This window comes from Solea senegalensis, linkage group LG18, assembly GCF_019176455.1.
Source record: "Solea senegalensis isolate Sse05_10M linkage group LG18, IFAPA_SoseM_1, whole genome shotgun sequence".
NCBI lineage: Eukaryota > Metazoa > Chordata > Actinopteri > Pleuronectiformes > Soleidae > Solea > Solea senegalensis.
Window position 1 is genome coordinate 740,918 of NC_058041.1, and position 11,548 is coordinate 752,465.

General features: G+C 38.9%; 2 protein-coding genes across 5 annotated transcripts in view; one reads left to right on the forward strand and one right to left on the reverse strand.

The window, feature by feature from the left end:
- Window positions 1-173: 173 nt before the first annotated feature.
- lcmt1 (leucine carboxyl methyltransferase 1) lies at window positions 174-6,979 on the reverse strand. The gene is made up of 11 exons (XM_044013715.1): window positions 6,544-6,979; window positions 5,930-6,021; window positions 5,494-5,615; window positions 5,300-5,376; window positions 4,146-4,207; window positions 3,940-4,042; window positions 2,714-2,834; window positions 2,505-2,606; window positions 1,964-2,055; window positions 1,730-1,827; window positions 174-769 (listed from the first exon to the last, which is right to left on the reverse strand). Exons 1-11 carry the CDS (start codon window positions 6,627-6,629, stop codon window positions 747-749), a joined length of 978 nt encoding a protein of 325 aa, XP_043869650.1. The 5' UTR covers window positions 6,630-6,979; the 3' UTR covers window positions 174-746.
- A 1,340-nt stretch (window positions 6,980-8,319) lies between these two features.
- arhgap17a (Rho GTPase activating protein 17a) overlaps window positions 8,320-11,548 on the forward strand; it is a 34,761-nt gene continuing 31,532 nt past the window's right edge. For 3 of the 4 annotated variants that reach the window (XM_044013711.1, XM_044013714.1, XM_044013712.1), the window contains exon 1: window positions 8,323-8,926. In XM_044013711.1, coding sequence (XP_043869646.1) covers window positions 8,808-8,926 — 119 coding nt within the window. In that variant the 5' untranslated portion in view covers window positions 8,323-8,807. Of the gene's footprint in view, window positions 8,927-11,548 lie in introns of all 4 variants that reach the window. The other variant, XM_044013713.1, reaches the window with a different exon arrangement.

Consider the following 11,548-nt stretch of genomic DNA (forward strand, 5'->3'; position numbering starts at 1 on the left):
GCAGAAGCTTTTCTTGCCAACACAAAACTGAGTCACATGACGTCTCTATCTGGGTTTACAACCACACTTCAAAAATGGCCAAACTATCACTTTAAGGTCATTAGAAAAACACCTGATAATCAGGTTAAAAGTGCAGGTAAAAAACCAACAAAAAAACAGTAAACTTGGCAAACCAGTGTTACACAAAAGGACATTTTATTGATCTGCACTTGAAGAGCATTCATCAGACATAATCTATAATAATCTGTAATCTGTCATGATTTTCTTTCACCGTTTACAAACTGCAGCAAGAATAGAAAAGATTGAGCTGGGAGTTACATACATGATGATTTAAGCATTTCTTGCCCAGCGCGTGCATTTATCTTTGTATGGTAGAATTAATCCATAATAATAAATACAACTAAAATGGCACATACAGTAAATCCAGATGAGGACACAATAAATGTTACATTCTTTCATTTCCAGCAAAAGGGAGCAGATTTTGAAGTGACGTTCTTGCCTTGTTCTTGCCAGTTAACATTAATTAATGAAGTAAACATGCTCGTCTTTCAGTGTCAGTTTAGTGACAAGCAGTTCTTCACAGTTCAATATCGTCACATTCTGCTGACGTCGGGAAAAAAAACACTTCCACTTCCCACTGGAGTAAGGATGCGTGCGGGTTTCCGCTCCAGCACGTCTTCTCCTGTTGTTGCCTTTGGCAAACGCACGCGTGGACAACGTTTCCAAACAATGGAGCCGTTTCACACTCAGAAGGTCAAATGTGACAGACCTGAGGAAACAGAACACGACCCCCGTTCTTGTAAATGACACATGCCACGCACTTAAAGCTGGACGGACGGGTGGAGCGAGGACATATCTCAACACGTATGAGGTAACACTGAGGAAAGAATGTGACGGGCAACCTGGCGCCATAGTTACGGCCGATGATGCTGGTGTTTAGTGCTCCCAGATCAGTCTTTTTACGACACAATACGAAGTTTTGCAACCAAATTTACAATAAAAGACAAGCAAAAAATGTAACTTCTATATTCACTGCCATTTCTGCGACATCCAATACCCATCTATAACTGTCATACAGCTGTGGAAAAGGTTTGGTTGGCAGAGTTCAAACTTGGCAGGTTGCTTACTAAGGGCACTGGTGTGTGTACTGCCAACTTTGACGTTGTTTGGATAAGAAATGGATGAGATATTGGTAGAAATGCGACAGATATACATCTTAGAAAAACCCTTTTGCCCCCCTCTCACACAATACTGCTTGCTCCTATATCTGTCAAATGGTTCATTTGACAGGTTTCAAACTTGGCAGGTTGCTTACTAAGGGCACCAGTGTGTTTATTGCCAACATTGACATCGTTTGGACCTGATATGCTAGAGATATTGGTAGAAATGTGACAGATATACCTCTAGGATAGCCACTTTTACCTCCTTTTACACACTACCCACCCCATATCTATCAAATGGTTCAGTTGACAGGTTTCAAACTTGGCGGGTTGCTGACTAAAGGCACCAGTGTGTGTATTGCATTTTGCATATTGTATTTGACGTTGTTTGGACAGGATATGCTAGAGATATTGGTAGAAATGTGACAGATATGCAGCAAGAAAAGCCACTTTTGCATCCTCTCACACACTGATTAGCAGAAGCTTTTCCTGCCAACATGGCGGTGTAAACACAAAACTGAGTCACATGATGTCTCTGTAGAAAGATACTGTATGTGTGTGTGCATTACCCAGGTTGAGCTTGTCCTTGGTGGCCCAGCAGATGCTATAGTGTTGAAGAAGTTGTTGCAGCAGCTCCCTCTCGTCCAGAAACTCCAGCCGCTCGATTCTACAAGGAATTTAAAAAGAATCATTTTCTAGGACCCATGGAAACCCTGAAACTCACTGTATTTGTGTATTTTTGATTCACCACGTGTCTCTCTTGGTAATTTTAGTGAAGTACAGCCGAGTTGCTGAGCGCTTACCTTGCCACGTCCTCCTGAGGGAGCATACTGTAGACGGTCATCATGTCCAGAGCGTCGGCGTGTTCCCAGCCCGTCTTGAGAAAACGCTCCTTCTGCAAACAGCACACATCAACTGTACAACGTCTGGATAAAATAAACACAGACACATGAAAAGACACTCTCCTGTTTCTCTTATACTTGAGATGGAACCAGTATTTTTAAACAGGGACCACAGACTGGTTCAAGGTTTGATGCCAAAAGAACTCAGTTTGAATGGAAGTCAATGGGAAAAATGTGCTTCTATTTATCACTTGATTTATGACGCCATTTAACATTTTATTTAATGGGTCTAAATCACTCATTTCAAATTAAATTGATGAGGTTTCTTGAATGCATCTTGATCCCTTTCACGAACAAACATGCTACTACAGTTTAGAATAATCGAGGAATAATACTGAAAAATGTTTTTGCTGGAAATAAAAATTCCTCGTGTGAATCAGGCTCTGTTACTTGGAATAAGGTCCGACATAATTTAGACTTTAAATTTGTATGAAATCTGCACCTGAGAGTCCAGGGACTGGCAGACCTCTACTCCCGCCAGCGTGCACTGGCGTCGCTGCAGGTTCTCGATCATCACCTGACCAAATCGATCGCTCATGTTCACCTGGAAACAGAATGGAGAGTATGGTTAAGTATTCTGATTTACAGTTGCTTTCACACTGCCAGTGCATTCTACGGTTGTGTCATTATGCGAGTTTGCCGTTTGTTCACCTGTTCATAGTTGATGAACATGGCGGTGTGGAACGTCTCTGCCGCCCAGTGGACCAGGTTAGACGACTGTGACGGCGTAATGTAGACGAGCACACACTCTGACAGGAGCAATGTCGGTAATCTGGAGATAAAATATGATCACATGTTTAAAAAACAACAACAACAACAATGTTAAAACTTGCCACTAGATGGCAACCACAGAGAGTAGAACACACCCTTGACCAGGACAGAGGATCAGTCCACAAAAAGTGCTTAGTCTTGGTTCAACTGCCCACTATCAAGACTTGACCCTGCACTGGAACAGTCTGGGCCCACCAGCCGCAGAGCATTATTACATGTACTCTACTATCAGTATTCAATTAATAAATTAATGGTCAACTACTTTGACAGCGATCAATCGTCGATTCTGGTTTTTCCTGCTTCTTGAATGTGTTCAGAGCTTCAGCTAACGATTATTAAATATCGATCAAACCTTTGTTTGTCAAACGTGGAAATGATGACGCTCTCAAACGTCTTGTTTTTGTCCACAAACCAAAACAAATCCATTTGAATGATTTATTCTTTGTTGTATGGAGCAAAGAAACAAAGAAAATATTCACATTTGAGAAGCTAAAACGATCAGAAATCTTGTTTTAATAGTGAAAAAAACCCTCAAACCGAAAATCAAAATAGTTGACGATTCATTTCTTACTCGATCACTAAATAGTTCATAAAAGATCATAACAATCGAGAGATTTACTCAGTTCTGAAAATAATCATGAGCTGATATTTTAAAGCTGCTCGCACACACAAATCATCAAAATGTTCATTAAAAGAAAGAACGCGACGTTTTCACCTCACACTCAATCTTCACACTGCAGGAAAAACAGATGTCAAACCTACAGAGGATTGTCTTTGTTATTTTGATGTTATGTCAAAGCTGTTTGAAACATTTTGGGTGGGGTATCCTTTAAAAAAAAGAAGAAAAGAAGACACTGTCTACGTCAGACATTACACAGCTGCTTCACAGCTGAGTGTTATCTGCACTTACACACAGTGAGAGAACACACAGATAAGAGAACAATTCTTGGATTTCTAAACACACATCGAGGAAAACAAAGAAAGATAAAGAGGAGTGAGAAGTTTTTTCACTCAGCAAAAATTAGCCTCAGCTTTAGTTTGTTTACACTATCTTGAAAATCACTCAATAATATACATATTGCGTATATTTGTTGTTAATCACGTACTCTGTGTTGAGCTGGAACTTCTTCAGTCTCTCCTCCATGGTAGCAATGTTTCTGAGGTCTGCGCCGATGATGCAGTAACGGTCTGAGTCCAGGCTGTGAGAATCTGAACACACACACACACACACACACACACACACACACAGACACGTGTCACACATCTGTGGTGTTACCTGAGTGTGTGTGTGTGTGTGTGTGTGTGTCAGTACCAAGCAGTAACGAGTCGGTCGAGTGGGTTTCAATGATGGGTTTGGACAGTGGAGGCTTCGTCCTAGACAAAGAAGAATAAATGTCATTATAATCCACAATCCATTAAACTGGAAATCATTCATTGATAATTGAAGTCTCACTCTCTTGCAGTCAATTATTCACACTCTAGTTGAAGGTTATAATGTAATGACATAGTATAATTATTCTGTGTAATATTTAACAGACTTTTAACAGGCATCAGTCTTTATATTAAATATATTTAAATGTCTGTTAAATGATTCGCCTTATTTTATGCTTTTATAGTGTTCTTTAATTTGGTTTTAATGTATTTTTAATATGCCGAGTCCAACAATAAAGATTTGATATTGTGATATAATGCAAACAGCTGTACCCAATAAACTGGCAAATTATATGCTGAGCTAACGAAAACCTACTGGTTTTTTTTAACACTTTATTGCATCTTTGCTTCTGTTCAGCAACAGTATTTGTACTAAATGTCATATTTGCTGCATTTCTTTGTGAACTATGCAGCTAATACAGTTTTTCTATTAATAACTGTGATTTTTATGGATAATAAACTTCAAAATTAGATGTTGTACAGGTAACATGAATGAATATAGTGTGTGATATAGAGTCATTGCCAGAGTTAAAAGAATTAAAAGAATATTGTGTACAGCACAGTTTAAAATACTAGGAGGTTGTTTCCTTTAGCAAAGGTCTTTGTCTCCACCTACAGTTCATTTCATGACATTACAACACCAAAGCTACTATGAGAACACGGCAGATGATACAACTTCTTAACCAGCACTAAAAAGAAAGAAAAAATAAGTAGACTGGCGATCGCTGGACAGATTCATGGGCCGATTATTATTTATTAATCTGCCAATTATTATTATTTTTTATATAGACAGACCACTCTTGTTCAATAACAGTTTCTGTATTATTTGTTATCATTTAACAGTTATATTTTATCAGATGGAGGGAAAAAATACATGAGCATACATGAGCAAAATAATCTCTAAAAATCATATCAGTCGACCTGTAGCTGAAAAGTAAATCTATCTACACTTTTTGGCCATGTTTGTTTAAATGTTGTTATGGCATGAAAAATATTAGAATTTGGTGGTTCATTTGTTACCATTGTGTGTCTTACTTTATATTGTGTATTTTCCTGGCCACGATCGTAGGAAAATCCACCTCAAAGAACTTCCGCGGCAGCAGGTTTTCATCCTGCAGAACACAAACAAACACGTGTGTTTATGACAGATAATATATATGTGGCATTTTGAATGATGCAGTCCAATCAAATCCAACACGTCAGAGTGACAGAGCTGCAGCTCAGCAAACCTTTAGCCTCCAAAATGTGGTGTCCAGTCCAGCTCCCAGGTTGATGACTTGACAGTTGCACTCTGTTTTCCTTATAAACGCATCAAGTAGCTGGTTCACCCCTTGAACGCGGGCATAGTAACCTGTCACGTCACAGAAGTGGAGGGTGTGGCTTGTGGCTTTAAAAACCCTGAATTCTCAAGCAGCTAATGAGATGCATTCAAGAAACCTCGTAAATTACATCGTAAATTACACAAACAAACAAAGTCTGCTAAGTGCTTTGGTAAGAATCTACCCACTGATGATGTCACAAAAAACCTCAGAACATTTTCAAGGAAATGGGTAAAACTGTTAAAAAATAAATCATATCTCTGTCAAAACTCATTGCATTAACTTAACTTATATAACTTTGTGTATATGTCGGATCAGACACTATGAGACTGGACATATGACTTACCTCTGTTGATTTCTGGAGCCTTCCTCTCTCCGACAGATCTCACAAAGTATTGCATATACGGGTCCTTCCAGTAACCTTTACTGGTCGCAAACCTACAGCGCAGATTATAAACTGGATTAGGCGGTGTCACATAATCACGTAACCGATATATCACATATCGCAATTTGTTGAGATATCAAGTGTAATATTAACTGATGTTACAAACAAACCTTTCGTGGATTTGAAATAATAAAAAAATAAATTGACGTTTCAGTCCACTAGATGGTGCCAAGTGCTCACTTTCACTAGAGCTGTTGTGAGAACATTTAATTTAGCAAATAATCGCAATATCATGATAATAATATCGTATCATGGGGTCTCCGGCGATTCCTAACACTACTATAAATATGGTAAAATTCTACTAAAACACAAATAATTGTTCATTCTATATATTTTTAAATCAACATATGTATAATATTTAGTGTCTTTCACAGATGCATTAAATGTAATTATCAGCACAACAGCCTTTAAAACCAGGATAAATCATCACAGATACCTTCTCACGATGTGACGATGTAATATCCAGAACCTAATATGGTATAATATACATATATATATCAACAGGTTTACCTTACCTTTTACATAAGGTTGCATCGTCACACGTCGCCCTCACTGCTTCATCCGCAGTGTCCGAGTCTGTGAAAGGTTTCTGGGCTGCCATAAATAATCCCAGTACTGCTAATCCCGACAAGTGGTCAACATCCAAACTGTTGGAGCAGAGAGAGTAACACTACAATCTCACACACCTGTTTTACTCTCGGCTCTGAGCTAACAGGCTAGCTCAGTTTAACAGCTTACTTTAAAATTTAAGACAACGGGGACGAAAAAGACAATACAAGTGAGCGCATACTTCGATAAACTGACGTTTGTGTGTGTGAAACAATAAAGTAGAATGTGGCTGGTGATACGTACTTATAAAATAATAAAACAAACAACAACTACATTGCTGGCTAAAAACATGCAGCTACAATTACAGTGACATTTCTGCTCCGGAAGTGAAACAGCGACTTTTCCGGTTATTTTTCAAAACAAAAGTATCCCTGGAAAGGTTCATTCATTCATTCATTCATTCATTCATTCATTCATCCATTCATTCATTCATTCATTCAGGCATTCATTTTATCGTCAGTCTCAGCCGACGTTTACATTATCTTTCATCGTTTATCATATCGTAAATACAGCCACTTGACTATAATTATGCACGGTCATCTCCTGTTTTTTTTTTTTTCAGTAAGCCAGCCCGACTATTTCCGGTACGCAATTAGCGTTCGAACTTTCTTACTGTGAGGTCTAATGTATGCCACATCATCACCGTGTAATCGCTGTATCCCTGGACATGTTTTAATCCTAAATAGATTAAAACAAACCTACACTGAAATGCAAATTTGAGTGTAGTATATGTATCAGTTGTTCCAAATTGCAGCAATTTTAGTTAACTTTAACACGTTGTATGAACACAGTGTTATAGTTGCATGAGATTGCCATAAACCTATTATAATTTAATTAAGATAAAATGGATTACTTTTACTTATTTTTGTTTTGAAAAACTTGATCAATTCTTTCACTTAAACTTCTTCATATTTCTTCATCCAAAAATGTAATTGGCAAAGTTTATTTTTATGATAACCTGTTAAATCTTTAATCTACACATACGTTTAAACTGACAACAATAATCCAACTGTTAATCTGAATAAGATTATTCACATAATGCAAAAGATTTACAAATAGAATATTCCATTCATAGTCTTGTTTGCATGTTACATAGTCAGATTATGATTCACTGGTGTCATAATCCAACTAAGATTCTACATAATGAGATTGAGACCAGAGTTAGTTCCATGTCTTAACCTGATTATTAGAGTGTGATGACGTTGGTCAGATTAAAGGGATAGATAGCACTTCCTACATCAACTGTGCTTAAGTACAAAATTTGCATAGCTATACTTTGTTATTTATATTTATATTTATATAACAACTTTGACTTTTTATAGGCGGAGTCACACCCTGGACAGTTCTGGTGTTGCATTAAATGGTCTGAAATTACTTTTATTGGACTAATATCCGATAAAGATTTTTGGGGCTGTTTATAACAACAACAATGTTTGTTACACGGTTGGAGAAGTATGGCTTTGATAGCATAAATGTGTTGACTTTATCGGACTAATATCGGTTGATACTCGAGTTTGTGACATTGGTATCGGACACAAAAAAGTGGTATGTCCCGTACTTCATATATGTGATACATATCTTCACGAGTGAATGTTTCTCCTGACAGTGTCCAGGGGGAGGTGGTGTTCCCTGGGTAAAGTTTTGCGGTTCTTCCCTCCCTCCTCTCCTCTCCTCCTTTTCTCTCCTCTTCTCCTCCCTCCTCTCTCTGTCTCTCTGGCAGCGGCAGAGGTGAAGCCCAGTCGCCGCTGCTGTTCGCTCGGGCTCCCTGCTCCTCCAACACAGGGGGGAGAAAAAAAGAAAAGAAAAAAAAAACGGCTCTGGGATTATCATCCAGCTCGGTAAACGCAACTAGCTCACCGGCTAACGGTCAGGACAGCAGCCGAGGGAAGCGCCATGAGAAGCCGCTGGAGCCGGTGAAAGTTACTTCGGGGGACGTTAATGCACGGAAACACACGAAGGAGACGAAGAAGGAGGAGGTTCGCGGGTCATGCCGTCGCACCCGACGTGGACTTTTCTCTAGGATATCCAAGGCTAGCTCCGCGGGCTAGCGAGGCTACAAACTATTTTTAATTGGCTTTCGGGCTCCATGGCTCTCGCTCGTTTCTCCCCGTCATAGCGAGAACACGGGGAGAAGAGAGAAGAGGGAGAGAGAGGCTCCGCCGCGGAGTTCATGACAAACCAAAGCCCGACTTTTGACGCGTTTCTTCGGAAGAAGAGAGGGGCAAAGGAGCCGAAAATGAAGAAGCAGTTCAACCGCATGAAACAGCTCGCAAATCAAACTGTTGGCAGGTAAAGTTGGTGGTGAAAGTCTTAAGCTAACACACTTTCTCTGACTCTCTCTGATCTGCCCTGTGAATCTAATCCTTTTAACCGTCGGGGCTTTCACGGTACGATGTTTTTACCACCGTGTTATTGCCATATTAATAATGTTGTAACATGTTTAGCTTCAATAAGGCGATGGAATGACCTCATCACCTAAACACAAACAATCAGTGTAGGATGTCATTGCTACTACAGCTAATTGAAATGGTAGAAATGGCTTGATACCACTTTTTTATGTCCAGTTGTACCAATATCGCAATATTGGGCCGACATGGGACTTGAAAGTGAAGTAGCAGTTCAACCGGATGATGAAACAGCTCACAAATCAAACAGTTGGCAGGTAAAGCGTGAGTTAATTGTGGTGTTTACTCTTGTGACGCTAAGCTTACACACTTTATCTGATCTGATCTATGAATTTAATCCTTTTAACCATCTCAGGGCTGTCTGGGAATCGTGAGGCTTCGCCATACCACACACATATGTGTATATATATATGTATATATATATATATATATTTCTATATTTTACAACCGTATTATTGCATTATCAATAATGTTGTATCATTTCTAGATTCAGATTTGATTTATACACACCACACAATAAATCAGTGTAGGATGCCATTGATATTAATGCTAATATCGGTACCGATATCACAATTTTTAGAATCTGACTCTGACATAGGAGCTGAAAATTAAGAAGCTGTTGAACCGGATTAAATAGTTTGCTAATTAAACTGTTGGCAGGTAAAGTGTTGGTAAAGCCTGGGTGTTTACACATGTGACTCTCTCTGATCTGCCCTGTTCATTTGGGTTAGGGTTAGGGTAAACCACCTGGGCTGCCTGGGAAATGCGAGGCATCAAGGTACGATATTTTACGATCAAGATACACCATATTATTGAGATATTATTAATAATGTAACATATTTTGGTTCATCAGTCAGTGTTAGATGTCATTGCTATTACTGTTAATAGAAATGGCTTAAAAACGACTTTTTTTTATTTCTGATACTGAAATCCCAATCTTGATATCGGTCCGATATAAGACTTGAAAATTCAGAAGCTGTTCAACCGGATTAAATAGTTGTGAGGAATGTAAGCAAAAGGGAAACAATAAGGTAATACATCCTAACTATCAGCGCTATGTGGTGACTACTGAGTCATCAGGATGAAAACATCCTCTGACAGGTCTCACCCTCTTGTCCTCAGAAAACTGGGCAGCAGCCAGTGCTACTTTCACTATCCAGTTACACTGGGACACTGTATGTGTGTGTCATTGCACAACAACATAATGGCACTAGATAACAGACCTAAACACACAGCAGAACACGTCCTCTTTGTTGAGTTTCATGCCCTTTTTAATAGAGAGTCCATTCACCTGTGAGCTCAGACACTGCTGCACACATCATAGTCAAACAAAGAGGAGACGGTTCCATCACTTAAACACATTAAGCTGCTTTTTGATGCTTTAAGTTTGACGTATTGTTGATGTTGAGGCCGTCTATCGTGTTCCAGTAATGGGGAAGCTGTTTCTGGTACTTTCTAAACAGAGAATATGATAATTACGAGGCTGCTTTGCCACACAACTCATGAACAGCACCCATTGCTATATGGGCGTATCACTGTATTATCATAATTTAGATTTTTTTAGCAGGAGTGGGCACTTGTAGCACAAATTACTTCCATTAATCAGTGGCATTATTTGTTGCAGCTTCAAGATGCATTCAAGAAACCACACTGGTTTGACATTAGCAGCCAGTGGAGTAGATATATTTTGTTTTTTATAAATGCAATCAGTGAGTATTCCAGGGTACCTCACAAGGCGATGCCATACGCGGTACACCAATAATATCACAATGCAACGATTCTGTGACGATCAATATACTGCCAGACAATCGCATAGCGATACATGACAATATCTGACTAACTTAAGACAAAAAACATTAACGTGGAAAGTTAAAAGTGCAGGATTTCTCTTATTTATTCACAAGAGAAACCTAGTAAAAATCCTTCACAATATGTGGTCCACGATACCAATAATATGACGATACAACAATATATTGCCAGGCAATCGTATAGCAATATGTTGCGATATCTGCCATTAATTCACAACAAAGTGCATAAAGTCTTGTGTATTGAACGTGGAAGGAGCATCTCTTAACTTAGCTTTTCTCCACCCATTATCCCGCTGTTAACTCAGGTAACTTCCACCCAAGTTTCCCCTCATTCATTTGAGCAGCGCCACCGCGAGGAGACATTTTCTTTTTTCTGAATATCAATATCTGCCCTTATCAATTATCCTATTGCATTTGGACAGACGATGATATATCACCAAGTGACGATATTTTGACCCTGAGAGTCAAAACACACAGAAAAGGCTACGTTTTGAAAAATACCCGTTCACATCTGGACTGGGTCTGCACCTCTACCTCGCTAATAACCTTTAAGGAATATATGTCACTGTTTTCCCAATTTTACAGACCGAATTATAAAATTTTTTGACAAGCATATTAGAATGATACATGAGCCGATAATGGAAATAATCTCAGCGTAGTTGTTGTAAAACAGTCAGACACTTAAGTATTTGGCAGCA